Source organism: Erythrolamprus reginae, chromosome Z, assembly GCF_031021105.1.
Source record: "Erythrolamprus reginae isolate rEryReg1 chromosome Z, rEryReg1.hap1, whole genome shotgun sequence".
In the NCBI taxonomy this organism is placed as follows: domain Eukaryota; kingdom Metazoa; phylum Chordata; class Lepidosauria; order Squamata; family Dipsadidae; genus Erythrolamprus; species Erythrolamprus reginae.
The window spans coordinates 46,244,064-46,263,195 of record NC_091963.1 but is presented as its reverse complement, the minus strand read 5'-3'; the positions used below and the strand labels follow the sequence as shown (position 1 = coordinate 46,263,195).

Genomic DNA, 19,132 nt, shown 5'->3' with positions numbered 1-19,132 from the left:
GAATTTCTGTGGTTTGGCTTTGAGGAAGAGTATTCTGACAATCATTAGTTCTCTTGTTTGTCTTTCTACTAAAAATTACATTTCTGAGGAGCTGTTATTTCTAGTAGTTTTTGAATACTGCATGATTCCTTTTCTAGAAATGGTTGCCTCGGGCAATTATTACTAGATCAGAGAATTAAAATGGGAGGAAAAATACCAGAATATTCTTTAGCCTGGTAGTTTTCAACTTCTTATATTCCTCACTCTGCATAGCTATTCTGGGGATAAGAAATTAGAAGCCAAAAAATATTTGGAGGATTCTAGGTTTGAAAGGACCATCAATGTTGCCTCAGTGCTCTTCTTATGAAAGCTTGCTAGCCTCAGTATGAGGGAGACACTGACCATTCATCATGATTGATTCAACACAAGATGGTTGAATGAATGGAAGAACAAGCCACTCTTACTTTGACTCAGGCAGCAAATGGCCTTTGATCAGCCTTCCTTTCATTCAAATAAATTTGCTATTAGTTTGGACAGAGCCAGCCATTCTAACATTAGATCTCTCAGAATACAGTACAGTACTTGCAAATTTAGCAAGTAGTAGTTTTATTATTATTTCTGGTCATAGTATGCTAGGTATCATCCTACTTATTTTGTTCTTTGTATGATTTGTGTAGGTGAGAGTTGTGCTGGTGATAAAAGCCCCCCAGGGCAAGCTTCTTCTAAAAGAGCTCGCACAGCTTACACCAGTGCCCAGCTGGTAGAACTGGAAAAGGAATTCCACTTCAATAGATACCTTTGCAGGCCACGGAGGGTAGAGATGGCTAACCTCCTAAATCTCACTGAAAGACAAATCAAAATATGGTTTCAGAACCGCAGGATGAAATACAAAAAGGACCAGAAGGGCAAAGGCATGATAACCTCTTCTGGAGGACAATCTCCCAGCAGAAGTCCTGTCCCTCCAGCTCCTGGAGGCTACCTGAATTCTATGCATTCCCTCGTCAACAGTGCCCCCTACGAGCCCCAGTCGCCGCCATCTTTCAGCAAGACTCATCCCAACGCCTACAGCATCACTACATCATATCCGGCTCCTATCAATAACTGCCCTCCTCCTCAAAAGAGGTACACCGGAACTGCAGCAGTGACACCTGAATACGACCCTCACTCCCTTCAAGGCAATGGTTATGGCAATCCTCATATACAGGGAAGCCCCGTCTACGTTGGGGGCAATTATGTGGATACCATGGGAAATTCAGGACCCTCTATCTTCGGTCTGACTCATCTCCCTCACCCATCCTCGGCCAATATGGACTATAGTGGGGCAATGGGCAACAACCACCACCATGGACCTTGTGATCCTCACCCCACCTACACAGACCTTACTTCTCACCATCCTTCTCAGGGAAGAATTCAGGAAGCACCCAAACTGACCCATCTGTAATGTAACATTGGTTATATAGTGAGTCTTAAAAGCTTCCCGAGTTCTTTTTTTTTTTTTAAGAAATGGGAGGGGGAACCCCAACTTTTAAATCCTCCCCCCTCCCACTATGCTACCCAATACCAACAGTTTTATTTGCTTCTGGTTTTTATTCTGATGTGTTTTCCTTTGGGTAAAATGCGTTTTCCAGTTTATGTGACGTAGCAATATTCGTTGCTTGAATTGCTCTCTAGTTTCAATAGTGGGTATTTATCTTCTTGAACTCTTGCCTTGTGATCTTGCTTTGAGAGTATACCTAGGCTTATACTCTTAACTTTGACTCTTTTATCAAAACAGGGTATTATGAACAAATTTTCTATACAGACAGTTCTTAAAAGTGAATTTGTTCGTACAAAATCAGTCCCATCTGGGAAACATTTTTATTTTTATTTTAATTGCACTTCTTTTAGATAACAAGAAAAAAGGGGGTCACTTGAACAGGGGCTCCTGAGCAAAATGATTAATACGTGTACGTCTTTAATCGTGTGTATGCTGGTGAACTTTCAGATTTATTTATATTTTTTTGAATAATCTAAGTGTTTAAATTTTTTATTTATCCCCATCTGTTCATATTTATATATATGAAGATATTAAAAAATAAACTTCTTTACCCTGAGTGTTCAGGAAATATTGACTGGCTGTATGTTTAATGGCATACAAAGAGAATGTCATTTGAAAAAAAGAACCAGAATTCTTTTATTTAAAAAAAAAGAAATAATGCAATAAAATCTGGAAAACAACATATCAAAGTAGGAAAGTAATGGATGTCTATAGATAATCCAAATAGAAAACGGGTAAACCGGGATTTGACAACAAAGGATCACAGTTTTGTTTTCAAAAGGATACACTCACATTCTTAAAACTAACTTACTCAATAAAAAGCTTTCATTTCTGAATAATAGAAATTTATGATATGTCGTTTGAATGCCATCCTCCAGTCCGAACCCAAAGACAAAAGGACGAAGGAAAAGAACATCGGGAACGATTGAGCCCCCAGAGTTTTAAATGCATAGTCAACCTTTAAAATCCCCCCCTCCTCTCTTCCTTCTGACTGGACTTTTAAAGCTGCCAAAATTTTTAAGTATTTCCAGAAGGTACGCGCGCTCCTCCGTTGCCTTAAAATCGAACAAAGCCTCTTCCAACCACCCTCAAGGCTGGTCGGACAAGCGTTCCGCTGGGTCGCGTTTGACTCCAGACCCAGAGACAGATTCAGCAAGTAATTTTCCTGAGTCAGCCCTTGCCGGGCGACCTCCCCAAAGAAGAGCCGCATTAAACAGGGCGCTAAGCTGCTCCAAAGCTGGAAAAGATCCCGGTTTGTGACCGTGGCTGATTGTCGGCATCTCTCTTTGCAGATGTGGGGTTTTGTTTTTTGCTTTGTTTTTTGGTCCTAGGTGGTCTCAGTCTCTCGTCTTGTCCACGGCTGTTCTCCTCTTCAAAGTGGTGGACTCGGCTCCAAGGCTAGAGAGCTGGAGGAGAAACAAAGACTGCTTCTGGGAGAGCCTCGAACGGAGAAGCTCAGGTGCTGTAACATATCTCTGGAGGCCGCAGGCTGCCCGGTTGCAGGCTGTTCTCCCTCCTCGGTTCCTTTTCGCTTCCGCTTGAGGGGAAGCGGTCGGAGGTTGTTTTACCCGCACACTTTGCCCCACGGGACAAAATGGACAATCGTGAAACGGTGGTGGGCAAGTATTGTTGTTTTCCTAAAAAGAACGAAACTGAATAAGAATCCGTGGCCTTATAACGAGTGTGTGGGCTCCTGTTTGGAATGGCATGGATTCAAAGCACATTTGTTTACAGGCGGGTTACAATTTATCATCCCAGTAATGAAGAAACGGATTCAGTAACAATAAATCTGTTCTCGAGGTGACGTGGGGCAGCTTTGAAAGAGCCATTCCTTAGAGTTCCCCCCTACCAACTAGGCTGCTTCTCTTTGGCTACAGGAATTGCGGAATTATTATCATTCCCGCACATCTTGTTAATCTAATTTCCTTTCATATCCCAGTGTTTCTCATTCTTTCTAGAAGGGGAGAGAGGGAGAGGGGAAAATAGAAAAAAATATATCCATCATTTATATAATATAGGTGAATGTATAGAACCCCTCCCACTCATAAATATATATACGCATACACACTATTTCTAAACAAGCGTTTATTGCAGCCCTACCAGATCCTTTCTGTCCCTCAAAACATTTGTGATAACAAATATGGAGAATCTCCCCGCCTTTATTTCCAAACAGAGAAAATGTATAATTTAATATTGGGTTTATCGCTTGTCTTGAATTTGTTTAGGAAGACCTCAGTATGTATATGTATATATGTATATGGAGGATAATGCCACCGTATGATCTGGTTATTTTGTTTAATCTCAATAAATTTGCCATCATATTGGTTTCCCTTTCTAAAATATTATATTGGTCTTTATTTTTTCACTAAATAAAATATCTCTGGTATTTTTCTTCTTTCCTCTCCTCTGTATCTGAAAAGCTTCCAGGGGCCCAATGATTGTGCAATATACTAAATTCCTAGTTCTAATTTTGCATTCTATATTTACTGCATTTTATCTTCGCTGAACCATTTTCCTCTATACTTAACAGCTGTGTGGCTCCAGACTGAATGGGAAATCACCAAATCTATTGAAACAGCAAAACTATTTAAAAGAGAATTTTTGGAATGGACGAAAACAGTTTTTGGAAAAAGATGAAATAGAAAAGGGACTGTGAGTGTTACACCCCCCCCCTCAAAATTAATTGAAGAAAAAATGCATTATATGAATTTATGACATTGGCAGGGTGAGAGCAAGAAAAATAGAGGGAGAAAATTGACTGGTAAAAGGACAGGAAAAACTGACTATTAAGAAGGCATATAAGACAAAGGAAGTGAGTTACCACCACCCCCATCCCGTGTTTCAATCTGATTTCAAAGACATTTATTTATTCCTTCCCTTAAACCTGCATATAGTTTTATCTGCACGAAAATTTGCAGTTCTTTCAAAAAACACAGGAAAAAAATGCTACTTTTTAAAAAGCCAATCAAGAAGAAAAGATCTTTGTTCCAGGTAGTTTTTCTATTAGATTGCCCACTGGAAAAGAAAAGAAAAGACCCCACAACCCAGCCTACAGAAAACGAAAACAAAAATGTTCCCAATATCCTTCCCACACCAATTTAACTCACAAAGCCTCAGTGAACCGAATTGCCCCAGCCGCCTCCCTTGCTTGCCTTACCTCCTTGTGGGGTTCTTTTGCGTATAATATACAGAAGCTGGGGCGCAACCAGGCGCCGCGCAGGCAAACACACACACACACACACACACACACACACACATGAACCCCAGCAATGCATTGCTGTTATCCTCAATATTCCATAAATAAATAATGAAATAAAATCCTTAGGCCTGTGGCTGTCTTCCAGGCAAGTTAAAAGGCTGAAGTATCTATCCTCCATTGAGAGGGTAGAGTAGGACGGGGTCCGTTTGGGAAAATAAGCAGCAGCATCTCTCTTGCTTATTTACTGGAGTTTCTTCCTCCCCCTCAACCACCTTTCTTCTTTTTTTGCTCAGTCACATTTCATCCAGGAAAGAGCATGAAGCTCGAAATGTGTTCTTAAGGGCCAGAAGCTGTCAAGGCATTTTGGCTGAGAAGATTGATCACGCCTAGATTTCAGCAGAGCTTTGTTTGAAGTAAAACAAGAAATTAAAGGGGGGAAAACCCCCAAACCCAACAACAGATCTATTTGTAAGACACCCTCTTTCTTCCCTCTCTATTTTTAAACAATTTCCATCTGAATTTCATGTTAAGATTATTACAATATTTCAACCCCTCCCCCTCGCCAGCTTTCCTTCCATATTGGAGGGCTCCATATTGGAGCAATGATTCACTCAAAAACGAGAGAGGCCTCTGCTGTTTCTTTTCCTTTTGCTGGGATGTGCTAAGATGAAGCGGCCAATTCATCATTTGAACCCTCCTGTGAACGGTTCCTAGCACTAATTCAAAATCTGAAAAATGGGGGAGATATAGGGAGTCCCTGAAATACATAGAAATACTTCCCTTCCCTTCCCTTCTCTTCCCTTCTCTTCTTCCCTTCCCTTCCCCACACCTTTTGCTTTGGAGGAGAGGAAATACTCCCTCTTCTGCTCCTTGTTACTGAATCCCCCTGTTCCTCCCATTGTTTCCAGCCCCCTCCTTTCATTTCCCCTTTTATTCGAGGCGATTGAAGAACTGTTCTGTACAAGTCTTCAGCGTTGTTGAATGAGCAAATCGAAAGAAAACAAACAAAAATGGGTGTCGGTCAAACAATCTTATTTGGAAATTGGATCCGTTTTATAGTTCTTTCCTACATGACTGATAAAAAAATTTTAAACTGATATTGAATTTTGACGTATTTCTTCGCCCTCAAGATTACTTACTTACCTGACCCATTTTTATTGTGGTTACCGGGAAACAGTGAGTCAGAGTCAGCTGACTCCAATGTCGTTTGCGTTAATACTCTGGTTTGTTCTTGAAACCCACTGCATTTCTGTGTGAAACGTACTTCTATGATTTGGGCGTTTGATAGAAATACCTATGATATGTACATGGCACCCCTGGGCCGACTTGTGTTCTTCTTCCCAGGGAAGCGAAGTTCCTGGAGAAAATTCTTTCTACAGAATGGATACCTGCCAAAACCGGTCGCCAATTGTTCTCTGAACTGTACTGTTCAGAAAAAAAAAATAGAGGCCCCCCCCCCGCCCCCCCGGGAGAAATGCAGAAAGATGCCAGGTCTTGAGGAGGGGTGGAAAACCCTGCCATGTTCTGGTGCTTGTTTTTTTAATTTTAGGAAGTGATTATTTCTTTCTTTAGGACTGGTGGTGGAGGGAAGAAATACAAATAAAATGCAAATCTAAAGCAGGGCTCAACGCTTGGCAAACCCAGGCCGGGTGCAACTTTCTGATGCGGTTGAGATGCGGAGCCGGCAATGTCAAAACTTTGAAGATTAATGGATTACTTTGTTAATGACTCAAGGCGTCAGATTGGAGGTGCTTAAATGATTTGTGAGGTGCGAAGCGCTTGTCTGACAGTTCCAAACAATGGGAGGGGAGGGCGCAGGACGGGAACAAGCGGGGCAGAAGCCCTACAGGGCGAGCAGAGCCGCGGAAGCTACAGGAGCAGCGGTGGCGGTAGGAACGGGGACGGCCAAGCGGCGACCGCAAGAGTCGCAGCCACACAAACACACACACAAGCACAGCCACTCACCCCCAGATATCATTTCAGATTAGGAGGCAAAAGGGGAGCGGGCGAGCAGCGGAGATAAGCCGCCTCCTAAAAAAAAAAAAAGTGTAAATAATGCCTCTCCGGCCCCAATGAGGCGTTCCTTCTCGACTTTTTTGGATCAATCAAACAGACAGTGGCTTCTTTTGATTAAAGCCCAAATTGTCATTGGGCAGAGGCAATCATGTGACAGCCAATTCGGTCCAATTTCAACCTTGTCTCCATGAATTCAATAGTTTAATAGTAGCACGGTCCCCATACGGCTGTAATCAGTGAATTAGAAAAAAACACCCCACGAGCGATCTTCTATGATTTTTTTTCCTCCCTTCTTTCTGTCTCCCCCTTTTTTTTCTTTCTCTCTCTTTCTCTCTCGGTCCCCCCCCTCCTCCCCTTCCTGGGCCTTGCTCCCCCCTCCCCCTCCCAGAAGCGCTAAATAAGAGGGAACTTTTTCTCCAAGGGGGCTGCGAGTTGAAGGCCATGAATTTCGAATTTGAGCGAGAGATTGGCTTTATCAATAGTCAGCCATCGCTCGCTGAGTGCCTGACATCTTTTCCCCCTGTCGGTGATACATTTCAAAGTTCATCAATCAAGAACTCGGCGCTTTCACACTCGACACTGATTCCTCCTCCTTTTGAGCAGACCATCCCCAGCCTGAAACCGGGCAGCCACCCTCGCCACAGCAGCGGCAGCCGCCCCAAGCACAGCCCCAATGGCAACAGCAGCAGCCCAGTGCCAGCCGGCGCCCTCCAGCCTCCGGAGTACCCCTGGATGAAAGAGAAAAAGGCGTCCAAGAAAACCACCCTACCGCCGCCTGCTTCGGCCTCCGCCCCTGGACCAGCTTGCCTGAGCCACAAAGGTCAGTTGAAAGACTTTGCTGCACCATTCCGCTTCCCAACGGTTTGTTTGTTCTCTCCCCCCACCCCACCCTCCCCACTGCCTTCGCCTTCTCTGTTGGAGCGTTGCCTTCCTAACTCAGGCGCTGAACCTTAAGGAAGGAAGCTGGCGGTGGGATCCGCAGGCAAAAAGCATAAGAAACACCAACCCTCCTTCGCCCCCACCCCAAGCAAAGTTTCTTTCCCTCTAACTTGTTTAGCGTGGGATGATTTATTTGAGTTGGAGGTGACCTCCTCTTGTCTCGCTGTCCTACAGTTGGGATCCTTGACAGTAATGAAGAGTGATAGATTGCTCTTGCTCAGCTAAGCAGCTGATGCATTAATTATAATTTGTGGTATGACTAATATCAAAGTTTGCTCGGCTAGGGGAAGGTTTGGGAGATGGAGATGAAGCAGTTCCTCGAGCTGAGGGGGGAAAAGGGTCCCGGAGAGCGGGCGCGCAAGGGGGCAACACAATGGCTTTACTGCATTCGCGGGCGGCCATTTTGTTGCAGTTGAGAGATGCTTTTACGCTCTGGAGAGAGAAGAAGAGAGAGGCAGAGATTTCCCACCACCAGAACCTACTCTGTTCTTCCCAGACTCGGGTGTCCTGAAAAAGACTAGCTGGGGCAAGTTTTCCACCTCCATGGCATGCATCTTTCTAACTGTGGTTGTTTTCTTCGTCAACAGAATCTCTGGAGATCTCAGAAAATGGCAATGGGGGCTCCAGGAGACTAAGAACTGCCTACACCAACACGCAGCTTTTGGAGCTGGAGAAGGAATTCCATTTCAACAAGTACCTCTGTAGACCAAGGAGAGTGGAGATCGCCGCTCTCCTCGATCTGACGGAGAGGCAAGTCAAAGTCTGGTTTCAGAACAGGCGGATGAAGCACAAGAGGCAGACCCAGTGCAAGGAGAACCAGAACAGCGAAGGGAAATGTAAAGGCTTGGAGGACCCCGAAAAAGCCGAAGAGGAGGAGGAGGAGGATGAAGAAGAGGAGGAAGAGGAGAAATCTCTTTTTGAGCAAGCCCTCAACAGTGTCTCGGGCGCTCTTTTGGACAGGGAAAGCTACTCTTTCCCACAAAACGCCCTGGCTCAGCCGCAGGCGCCTCCAAGCCTCCACAATGGAGAGTCCCAAACTTTTCCAGTTTCGCCTTTAACCAGCAATGAGAAAAATGTCAAACATTTTCAGCACCAGTCACCCACTGTTCCCAATTGCCTCTCAACAATGGGCCAGAACTGTGCAGCTGCCCTGAACAATGGCAGTCCGGAGGCCCTGGAAGTCCCTTCTTTGCAGGACTTCAGCGTTTTCTCTGCAGATTCCTGCCTACAGCTTTCTGACGCCGCTGTCTCCCCCAGTTTGCCAGGATCCCTCGACAGTCCTGTAGATATTTCAGCCGACAGCTTTGATTTTTTCTCAGATACGCTCACCACAATTGACTTGCAGCACCTGAATTACTGAGAAAGCACAGACCTTCATGCGCCAAGGGTTTTACCTTCTTTTTTTTTCTTTTTGCCCTCCCCCTCTCTCCTTAATTTTTATTTTCCCTTCCCCCCCTTCATCTGATTTCTTTCTCTTTGTCTGTTAGTATTTTCGGTTATCCTATCTGGTGTTCGAAAACTACTTTGTCGTTTCCCTATGGCATTTTAGTTTAACCTAGTCTCACACTAGGTCCTTCTATGAAAGCAATATATATGGCCTGTAAGAAAGTGATCGTATGGAATTTGTATCTTCACTTTCTTTTTATTTTTGTATTACATAAGGGTGCGTTGTCATAAGTATTTTTGGTAGAATAAATTCTTGTTTACTACAAGCACCTTTTTATCTCTCTCTCTCTCTCTTCATGTATAGATAGCACAAGGAGTTTGCCCCCTCCCTCCTTTGGTCTGAAATAAAGCCAAGACATTTGGTTACAGACCTCTGTTCTATTTTTTTCTTGAGAAAAACATTTATTGGAAGAAAGCTGCTGAAATCTTTTACCTCCTTTTCTCCCCCATCCCCCCAAAATGGCATTGTTACAGTTCTTCCCATAACTTAGAATATCTTTGACCCTTATTTAAAAAAAAAAAAGCATTTCCTCCACTTAATACATACCATATATTAGAATTAAAATTACACGGAAATAATGCTTTAGTCAAGTGCTATTAAAAGCTATTAAAAACACTGTGAGTTTGTCTCTTGCACGCATATCTAAGAAATAAAAATATTCTGCAAAAGGAAAACGCAAAGGCTCCTTAGGGGGATTACTGAAGTTATGCAGACAGATTTTAAAAATGTATATTTATATTAGTCGCGGTATTTATTCTTTTTGTGAACCATGTCTTGGGAAGAAATGTCGGTGTGGGCAACCAAGAAAGGAAGGGTACACTTCTGATGGATTTCCGTCCCAATGTTCCAAAGGTCCCAAGAAAAGAAATCTAAAAAGAGAGAGGAAATCAGAAAAGCCATTTGGTAAAAGCTAGTTATTAAACTGTGCAAGGCATATAAATTATGGGTTCAATACTGGGTTCAAAAGACAAAAACTCACTGCTGAAAGTGGGAAAAGGGCATTCTCACCAAAGCTCCATCTGCAAGAACTAGGTTAACAAGTGTACATTTCAGAAGACCTCTTAGCTACCCTATCCTGCCAAAGCGCATAAAAATTGAAGAGGCCGGTTTAAATGTGCTGTTAATTGAAAGTGGTGGTGGTGAGTGAGTTTATGTGTGCGTCTGTGTGTGCGTGTGTCCTCGTGCCCATTCTCTAGAGCAGGTTAACTTAACTCATTCATACAGGTTGATACGAGTTCTTTTATGTCCTACCAGATAGCAGGCTTGTGTTAGCAGATGGGGTTTGTTTTTCTTGGGGTGTGTGTGTGTGCATGTGTGAATAACTATCCCTTCTCTCCCCCACCCCTCTCCCTTTCTCTTGGTAAGAGTAATGCAGACACGCAGGCATATGGAGAGGGACAAAAAAAAAACCCCGATTCAAGCTTTACAAGCTCGCGTTTGCTACCCCTTCTGCTCCCGCTGCATTTATTTTAGTGGCAGATTGCTTCCCTGTTTTGCAACCCATCTATGTGGGGTGGCGCAAAACCGCGTGGGTAATAGCTGGAAGGACTGGATGCAATTCTTCCTAAACTCATAAATCAAACGCTTTTTGTGAATGAGAATGTCATCAAAGAGATCAATTGCAGGAACACATGCACAAATAAAAACCCTCTTACGTATTTGCTGGAGTAGGGGATCCCCGTCTAAAACCATTAAGCTTGGAAGCGGCTAGTCATAATTCATTTTTTATTGCTCTCTTAAAACAACTGCTTGGCTAAGCTTCAGGTGCAGCAGGGAATCCTCTTTCTCTCCCCCCCCCCCTTTTTTCCTTCCCTTTCTCCCTTTTTCGCTTAGCTGCACGAAGATCGAAAATCGCTCTTTCGGGGCAGAACGTCTTCTTCGAAGAAGCGTGTTTTCCTTTTAATTTATTAGACGTTTTACTTTATAGGCAAACCAGCAGGTCCGTTAGTTTGGGGAGCCTCCCATGCTACTGACAAAGAAGCTTTCGACACAAATCAATTGCCTCCAGACTCTAAGCAGATTTTCCCTTGGGACCAGAACTATGCTGAGAGGTATATAGTTCTCACATACACACACACAAAAAGGGAGGTACAGCAGAAGGGGGGGAGGGGAAGAAATCCTAATAATGATTTCGGAATGTAAAGGTTTTCGGGGGAAATTCTTGAGTGCCTTAACTATCCGATAAAGGCAACAAACGGGGTCGCTCTGTTCGGGTTGCCGAGAACAGCCTCGCAACAAAGGGGACTGTTAGGGACGAAGCCGGGAGGTATCGGGTTTTGGGAAAAGTCCCGAGAGGTGAAAGTTTTGGAGGGAATTCGAGAGTTCGAGAGTCAAATTGGAAACCCAGCGAGGGACAAACCGCTTCTTTTCTCTTTTTCATCCCCTCTAAATTCGCCCCCTTCTGCACCCTGGCAAGCAAACGTGGGGGCTGGCGGGAGGGGAGGGGAGCGGTTGCGTTGGCCTCAGAATGCAAAGCTTTCGGGCAAAGACAGCCTGACAAAGGGGGAAAGTTATGTGGAACAATGGCGGAGAAATAGAGGGGAGAGGATTGAAGGGAGCAGCAGCAAGCAGAGGAAAGTACAGGAGGGGGGAGAGTGAGGAGGGGGAGTGGGGGAGGGAGGAAGAGTGTGTGTGTCTGAAGAGAACAGATTGGTAGATGGAAATCGGGCCAAGAAGAAAGCTGTCCCAACAATTGGTCTAACAGAAAAGAGTAAACAGGTTATTTTTATTTTCAGAGTTGATTAGCAAAGGTTGTGTTTTTCTAGCAGGAAACATAAAATCTCCGTATATCTCTATCTATCTATCTGTCTATCTGTCTGTCTATCTATCTATCTATCTATCTATCTATCTATCTATCTATCTATCTTTTATTTTTTAAATTTATTTATTTATTTATTATTTGATTTTTATGCCGCCCTTCTCCTTAGACTCAGGGCGGCTTACAACATGTTAGCATTAGCACTTTTAAACAGAGCCAGCATATTATTATTATTATTATTATTATTATTATTATTATTATTATACTATTATTTCAAATACCTTACAATGTAAACAATACATATCTAACTTCACTGATCTGGTTATTAATAGCTCTATTATTATTCACCGAATGTACTTGCAATTTTTGATAACTGATTTGTGAATGCGAATTACGAAAATGGTTTGCTAACCTCTATAGCGGTATTTTCTTTATTATTCTGCTCCTAAAAGAAAGAGAACTGAGTGTAGACAAGTAAACTTACAATCAAAGGGTAAGGTTTTTTTTTTAATTGGCTGTAGCTGCACATCAAAATTTAGTTGTTTACAAAAATTCCAGAGACCTTCTTCTAAACCCACTGTGTCTTTATATGACTCATAGTTAAGGTTTTACATAAGCTTCATATTTTGATCAACGCCTCCTGTGTCCTAACTTTCATAATGATCAAAATAGGAACATTAAGTTACCCATAGAGCTAACCTAGTCTATTAGGAAAGAAAATAGCAATCCAATAAGAGAATGACTAGAGCGGAATCTGGTATGTGAGTGAAGTAATACTAACTAGTTAACTGTTGTTCATAAGAATATCAGAAATTAGAAAAAAAGATATGCACAAACATTAAAATACTTTCAGCCAGGATGTTTGAAGCAAAAATTCCCAGGCCTTTTTCATACTTTTTTTATCGTTTAAATTTGTCCCTTTCTGTATAATATAAAGTCTCGGTGAGAACTTCTTTCTTCAAGAAAGAAAGAAAGAAAGAAAGAAAGAAAGAAAGAAAGAAAGAAAGAAAGAAAGAAAGAAAGACCATGTCAAATCACCTTGTAAATAGTTCTAAACTCAAAGGGTAAAAATCGGTGACTTTAACCGGACCTTTCCAAAGAAGAAACTTGTGCGGTTGGGTGGGAAAGAGAAGTAGAGGGCGTCATTTTGAGCACGGACTTTTTGCTTTCCCTCGTCTTCTGCCACACAATGTACATCAGCTTAAGTGAAAATGAATCCCAGACCGCCGTAGTCTCTCTCTCATCTCTTTCCCTCGGTCCTTTTCCTTTTAATCACGGGACGTGGCCATTCAGTGTTGGTATTTCACAGAACATCCTGCTCTGTCTGGCCTTTTCAAACCGGGTGTGCAGCAAATGTGGAGAGGAAAGGATAGAGAAGGAAGAGGCAGGCGAGACTGCGCATGATTGGCAGGGAGAGGTAGGTCGAAAACTGGGAAAGAGACGTGGGCGAGGAGGGGAGGGGGAGCCCGAGTGTTTGCACAGGCGCTCTGCCTCTTCAGCTGCTGAGCTGGGCAGAACGGAAGACTGCTGCTAATGGCAGCCTTTGTAAGCGCTTCCTTTCCTCACCAAACGGCGCCAAGCATCAACAGAAGCCCGCAGCCTAAGCCCAGAGCCTTGACTTTAATCCAGTCACCTAATTTCCCACAGTCACCGCCCTTCTTGGGTATTCAGAGCCCGCGTCCGCGGCAACAACAATGGCGTTGCGCCTTATTCCCATGCAAATAGCCGCGGGAGGTTGGACTAAGCGCCATTAACTCTTGCTGGTTCGCCCCAGGTTCGGACCGTCCCGGGCCGAAGGGGAAACGGATCCCGGCTGCCCCTTGCCCGGATAATCGCCTTCTCCCTATAAAGTCGGGCCTTTGGACTTCTCCCAGCCCGGGTGTTCTACACCTGGCAGAAGGGTCCGGAGAAGCCGCAACCGATTTGGTGGCGAGCGCCTCTGCCTACCTGCAGGCTCTGTGTCCTTCAATCCACGCTGGAGCAGCCCCCTCCGGCGGCCGCTCAGTGCTTTCTGTTCTTACTGCTGTTGTTCCCGCTGCTCCAGGTTGAGCGCTTGGACGAACACTGGCTCGCCGGCCCAGCTCTCCAAGCCCAACACGCTGGCTGAGAAGAGAGTGGGAGGGAGGGAGGCGGCGGCGGCGGTGTCTGCGCGTCACCTTGATGAAGGGGCGCTCAGAATTTAAATGCCACAGCCAGGGTGATCCATCACTAGGAAGGAACAGGGCAACTTTGGCAGCCGCGGCAACCATTGGCTGCCGCCCTCACGTGGTCACCGCCTCACTGTACATTCATATCATTTTTCTTCTGGCCCCCATGGAGGAAGTGAGAAAGTTGGCACGGTCACCCAGGACTTCGAAGAGCCGGTCAATCGGTGATAGATGGACACGGCAAGGATGAATTCCTTCCTCGATTATCCGCCCATCCTGAACGGCGAGCCCACCACTTGCGCCTCCCGTGCTTATCACCGCCACCATCACCACCACCACCCCGACCATGGGATTACCACCACTTTCCAGTCGTGCGCTGTCAGCGCCAACAGCTGCAACGGGGACGATCGCTTTATGGTGGGCAGGGGAGTCCAGATAAGCCCCCATCCCCACCACCACCAGGCTGGTACCGCCTATCAACATCACCCCAATCTGGGGATGTCCTTCTCGCACTCCAGTTGCGGGTCCGGCTATGGCGCGCAAAACTTCCCTGCGGGAGGCTATGGCCATTACCCACTCAGTCAAGAGGCGGAAATCAGCGGGGGCTACTCCCCGTGCGCTCCTACTCTCTACTCGGGAAATGTCTCTTCCTCCATGGTTCAGCATCCCCAGAGTTATGGTGGGAGCACAACCAGTTCTACTCAGTACATTCACTCCTCTTTTGGAGAGGAGCAGCAGAATTTAACCCTCACTAATTTCAGCCACCCCTTGTCTCCTCTCCACTCCACCCATCCAGAAAGCTGCACTTCTCCTTCTTCGGAAGTTTCTCCACCAGCCCAGACTTTCGATTGGATGAAAGTGAAGAGAAACCCTCCTAAAACAGGTTAGTCCTCAGTTTCTGGGTAGTTAAGGCACTCTAGACTTTGAATACCTGCTGTTTTGCAGACTGGCCTGGCTCTCCTAGGTATCAGAAGGAGAGGGGCACTTGGGTCCCAAAGGCAACAGGTTATCCTAAAGTGGGCATTACACTCAGCCATCGCGCCACGTTAAAATTGTTAAATGCAAGCAGCTCTGCTAAAGGAATGTGCCCCGCATTGGTTTTGAACCAACCTGATTTGCCTGGTATATCTAAATGGCTCTTATCAGGCAAAGTTGGCAGGATGGTATGCAGAAGCCAGGCATGATGAAGTTATTTCCTACTGATTCAAATAGTTTGCTTTGGAGTAAACATGCATAGAATTCGCCCAGAAAGCACCTTCCTTTGCACCTAGCAACTACTGGAGTCATGCCTTTATAAATGCCACCTTTCAGTTAAGGCCTTGAATCCATGCTTACATGCAGCAAGATGTGCTTGTGTGACTTATGGCCACTGTTGCTTTTTTTTTCTTCAGGAAAAGCTGGAGAGTATGGTTATGTGGGTCAGCCCAACACAGTCCGCACCAATTTCACCACCAAACAGTTGACGGAACTGGAGAAAGAATTCCACTTCAACAAATACCTTACAAGAGCGCGCAGGGTAGAGATAGCAGCCTCTTTGCAACTCAATGAAACCCAGGTCAAGATCTGGTTCCAGAACCGCAGAATGAAGCAGAAGAAGAGGGAGAAAGAGGGCTTGCTGCCCATCTCTCCAGCCACTCGGACCGGAAGTGAAGAGAAGGCAGAGGACTCCTCTGAAAAGTCCAGCTCCTCCCCATGTACTCCCTCTCCTACTTCTTCTACCTCAGATACACTGACTACCTCAAATTGAGCTCCACAGTGATTCATTCTTCATTCCCAGCCCCCCCCCCCCCAATATTCAGCCTTAGAGTAGTTGAAGGGGATCCTCCTCCACCTCATTCTTCTCTTGGGTTGGGTTCCAGATAAAATCTTTTCTTACTGCATCCTTCAAACATCTCATACTGAAACTTGTTGGAGGCAAATCACACTGGGTTCCCCTCCCCCCTCCCCCCAACCTTCAAAATTGGTGGACATGATCCAGGACTACTGAATTAGGGGATGGAGAAATATTAGAAAGGAACTTTGTGGCATAATATCACTGAAATTTAGCTAAAAGCTACTTTTGTCTGGAATAGGCCCTAAGGGTTCAGGATCACAGTCTTATTTCAAGACTCAGGGCCTCCTTAATTCAGCATCAGCATCAATGCTAAGTACAAGGATTTATTTAGGTGTCTCCCATCTCTAGACTATTTGTGAGAAAAGTGAAAAAGTGATTACCACAATGATAAATGTTGATAGACTAGAATGAAGTTGCCAAAGAGCATTTATGTAGGCTTTCCTCCATGGCAGAGGCAAAGAGGTTCGCAGTTCCAAAAAGAGATGCACTATTGAAAGCGTTTACATGACTTCTAAAAAGTTCATGCTTTAATTTAATGTACTTGTGGGGGTTTTTTCCATGTGTATGAGCTGTTGGTTGTAAATATTTTTGTTCAAGAGATTTATCTTTTTACAGATTTTCTAGAAATGTTTAGATAGATTATAAATTTAAAACAGGGTGGTTCAAAACTTGATTCGATTTTATAGCAAAAAGTTGTCATTATCAAAGATGTGTTCAACTCAATCAGATACCTCAAAAAAAAGAATCATAGACAAGTATTCTTCCTTCAAAATAGTTAGATAAGAATGTTGAAATTGCACTAGATTTTTAAAAAAGAAACCTTCCTTACTAAGGTCTGCCCACTGTTTTCCTTCCCAAAATCTCTATGGAATTATTCTTGACCCAAAACTTATGCAGAAAATGGAGAGACTAGGCCTGCTCCCGATTTCCCATTTGTCCTTCTTCAGATTTTTCAGCAGAACTTCTGAATGTGGTAATTGGCCCAAACGAATGTATAGTTCGTGTGGTTTGTGTACGGAACTTTGCATGATGCACAAAGTTTTGGTGTGCTAAGTTAACACTGAGTTTTATCAGTTGTCTTTTGTGATTTACTGCTTCTGATATTTTCTGTACAATCATTGAAAGTTCTGAGATTCTGTTTTGGGGGTAGGGAGAGAACGGAATCCAGAGCAGAATTTTACGGGTCCTAGAAATGTCTGTAATAAATATACTCCTATAGTAGGCTCTCATTTGCTTTTGTTCTTTCTTACGAAGAGAAGCCTACCAATCCCTTCTCTCTCCCATGTTTGATCAAGCCAAATTTTTGCCATCTTGGGCTTCCAGGTCCCCAAGATTAAACCCAACCAGATCGGTGGAGACCCTAGAGAGAACTGGCTGGTCTTTTACTAGGGGGGAAAAAGGGCAATGAACCAAATCCCAGCTCTTTCAGAAACACTGTGGTTGGAGCTTCCTGGGTCAAGTGCTAACCTTTTCACCCCGAACTGCATATTGACCTATGTGTAAACTAAGTCCTCTTCAAAAGCCCAAGCTGTCTTCAGCTGGTCTTGCAGGGCATCCCAAGTCAATAGTGAAGATACTTATATTTCTTTGTCTCTGAGGACCCCGAGAAACAAAGTTTTCCCCCTGCTTTCTTCTAAATTGGCAGAACAATCTTGCAGGCACAAACTTTGGAGGACATACCAGGAGCAGGGCAAGAAACAGCTGGCTGAAGAGTTACTTCTCTTCCAGAGCAACTTGGAGTGTCATTTCAGGGGGTCCTGTAATCCCAACCAATTCCCCCCCCCCACAACCATTAGGAAAAAAACTGGTTGGGAAAGATGTTAGCTGGTTAAAAAAACCCATTTTTATCAAAAACCTGTACAGTTGATTCACTGGTGGGATTTCCTTCCTTTCTTTGTGATTGCCGTCACTTGTAGCATAATGACAGTGTGGAGTCATCATAATGGAAAGAATGCAAAAACATCGTTTTCGTTTTACAGGAGAGGCTTCCAGTTTGAAAAAGTCATGTTATTAGAATTTAATTGTAAATGCCTTGCAGCTTCTGAAAGAACTTTCAGGAGTTTTGCCCCAGAGATAAAGCAGGAGAGGTAGGAAGTCCAAAGATTTTGGCTGTCTCAAGCCTCAACCTTTGCCTTTCTTCCACAACATCAGCACGAGTAAGCCTTGATCTCCAACCACTTCGGCCCTAATGCCAGGGCAAGAAGAAAACCAGGGATTGCTGACCCCCTTTTCTTAAGGCATTCTACCACTTTGGGCAACATCAAAGCAGGCAAGAGACCGGACCTCCTTTCACCTTTGGCTCTTCTATCTTTCTCTCTCCACCCCCCAGCTCCTCTTGGCCTCCTTGCTTGTCTCATACATTCCCCTTTTGTTGATTAGGCTAAGGCCTCAAAGCTAAACAAATGGCATATGGCAAAAGCTTTCAAGTGGCATCTACATGCCAATGGAGAGGGTGAATGAAACCTTTCAAGGCTGGGGCTAGCAAAATTCAGGCACCATTTGATTCTTTCCAGTCTTTTCTTGAGGTAGCTGGAGGAAAGGAAGAGAAGATCAAGGGCTTGGTATCAGTTCCTTTAAACCCCTTTCAGCAGCTCCAGAGGTGTCCTGTGAGGATGGGAAGGAGGGGTTCCTAGAAGGATGTTAAAAATCAGAATACTTATTGAAACAAATGCCACCTTATATGAAGACTTCTTTGAAAAATAAATAACTCATTCCCAGGGGCACCTGGAGGCATTTATTTCTTGGGTAATCTCTAAATTACAATTTTCCAGAAAACAAGTAATAAGTCTGAAATAAATAACTTATAATGTAATTGACTAAAACCCAAATAACCGCAAAAGAAGAAGAAGAAAAATCCCTTCCCCAAGAAGTGGTGCAGATTTCTTCAAAGTTTGTTCTAGAGATTATTGATCAAAAGGTCCATCAATCAACTTGAATATCTGACATCTCTCTCTCTCTCTCTCTCTCCCTCACTCTCTCTCTGTCACACACACACACATACACACACCGAGATATTACTTCCAAAGAAATAGGTAGAAATTTAATTGACTAATCATTAATATGACAATGGAGAGTCAGAAAATTGATCCACTGGACAATAAAGGTAATAGTTTCCTTTAGACCAAGTAGGAAGTGTATTTTACCTAAAACAGAAATTTTGTAGTTTTTGTCAGTGGTTCCTTCAGTGTTTATTATTGCTTACACAAATCCACATAACTGAATTAATGTAATACAGTTAATTGATGGATTAATCCCAAACATTAATTGATCAATACT

The 19,132-nt window shown here is 43.9% G+C and overlaps 3 protein-coding genes and 2 long non-coding RNA genes across 14 annotated transcripts in view; 3 read left to right on the top strand and 2 right to left on the bottom strand.

Moving 5' to 3' along the window:
• HOXA3 (homeobox A3) overlaps positions 1 to 3,856 on the top strand; it is a 53,174-nt gene extending 49,318 nt beyond the window's left edge. For all 10 annotated transcript variants that reach the window (XM_070729379.1, XM_070729378.1, XM_070729380.1 and 7 more), the window contains one exon: positions 657 to 3,856. In XM_070729379.1, the coding sequence (XP_070585480.1) occupies positions 657 to 1,420 (764 nt within the window). In that variant the 3' untranslated portion in view covers positions 1,421 to 3,856. The remainder of the gene's footprint in view (positions 1 to 656) is intronic.
• On the bottom strand, positions 2,128 to 5,089 carry LOC139154613 (uncharacterized). Its single transcript, XR_011556944.1, has 2 exons — positions 4,674 to 5,089; positions 2,128 to 3,153 (listed from the first exon to the last, which is right to left on the bottom strand). It is a non-coding gene; the product is annotated as an uncharacterized lncRNA (long non-coding RNA).
• Positions 4,524 to 9,732, top strand: HOXA2 (homeobox A2). The gene is made up of 2 exons (XM_070729391.1): positions 4,524 to 7,551; positions 8,258 to 9,732. The coding sequence occupies exons 1-2, from the start codon at positions 7,173 to 7,175 to the stop codon at positions 9,028 to 9,030; spliced, it is 1,152 nt and encodes a 383-aa protein (XP_070585492.1). The 5' UTR covers positions 4,524 to 7,172; the 3' UTR covers positions 9,031 to 9,732.
• Positions 9,733 to 9,847: 115 nt separating this feature from the next.
• On the bottom strand, positions 9,848 to 14,145 carry LOC139154610 (uncharacterized). The gene is made up of 2 exons (XR_011556940.1): positions 13,823 to 14,145; positions 9,848 to 9,986 (listed from the first exon to the last, which is right to left on the bottom strand). It is a non-coding gene; the product is annotated as an uncharacterized lncRNA (long non-coding RNA).
• Positions 12,356 to 17,085, top strand: HOXA1 (homeobox A1). The gene is made up of 2 exons (XM_070729392.1): positions 12,356 to 14,905; positions 15,414 to 17,085. Exons 1-2 carry the CDS (start codon positions 14,254 to 14,256, stop codon positions 15,767 to 15,769), a joined length of 1,008 nt encoding a protein of 335 aa, XP_070585493.1. The 5' UTR covers positions 12,356 to 14,253; the 3' UTR covers positions 15,770 to 17,085.
• The last annotated feature ends 2,047 nt before the right edge of the window (positions 17,086 to 19,132 follow it).

Bases quoted from the DNA above. Each gene is read 5' to 3' on its own strand.
- HOXA2 (XM_070729391.1), top strand. From the start codon at position 7,173: ATGAATTTCGAATTTGAGCGAGAGATTGGCTTTATCAATAGTCAGCCA. The intron at 7,552-8,257 runs GTCAGTTGAAAG...CTTCGTCAACAG, and splicing joins AGCTTGCCTGAGCCACAAAG to AATCTCTGGAGATCTCAGAA.
- HOXA1 (XM_070729392.1), top strand. From the start codon at position 14,254: ATGGACACGGCAAGGATGAATTCCTTCCTCGATTATCCGCCCATCCTG. The intron at 14,906-15,413 runs GTTAGTCCTCAG...TTTTTTCTTCAG, and splicing joins GAGAAACCCTCCTAAAACAG to GAAAAGCTGGAGAGTATGGT.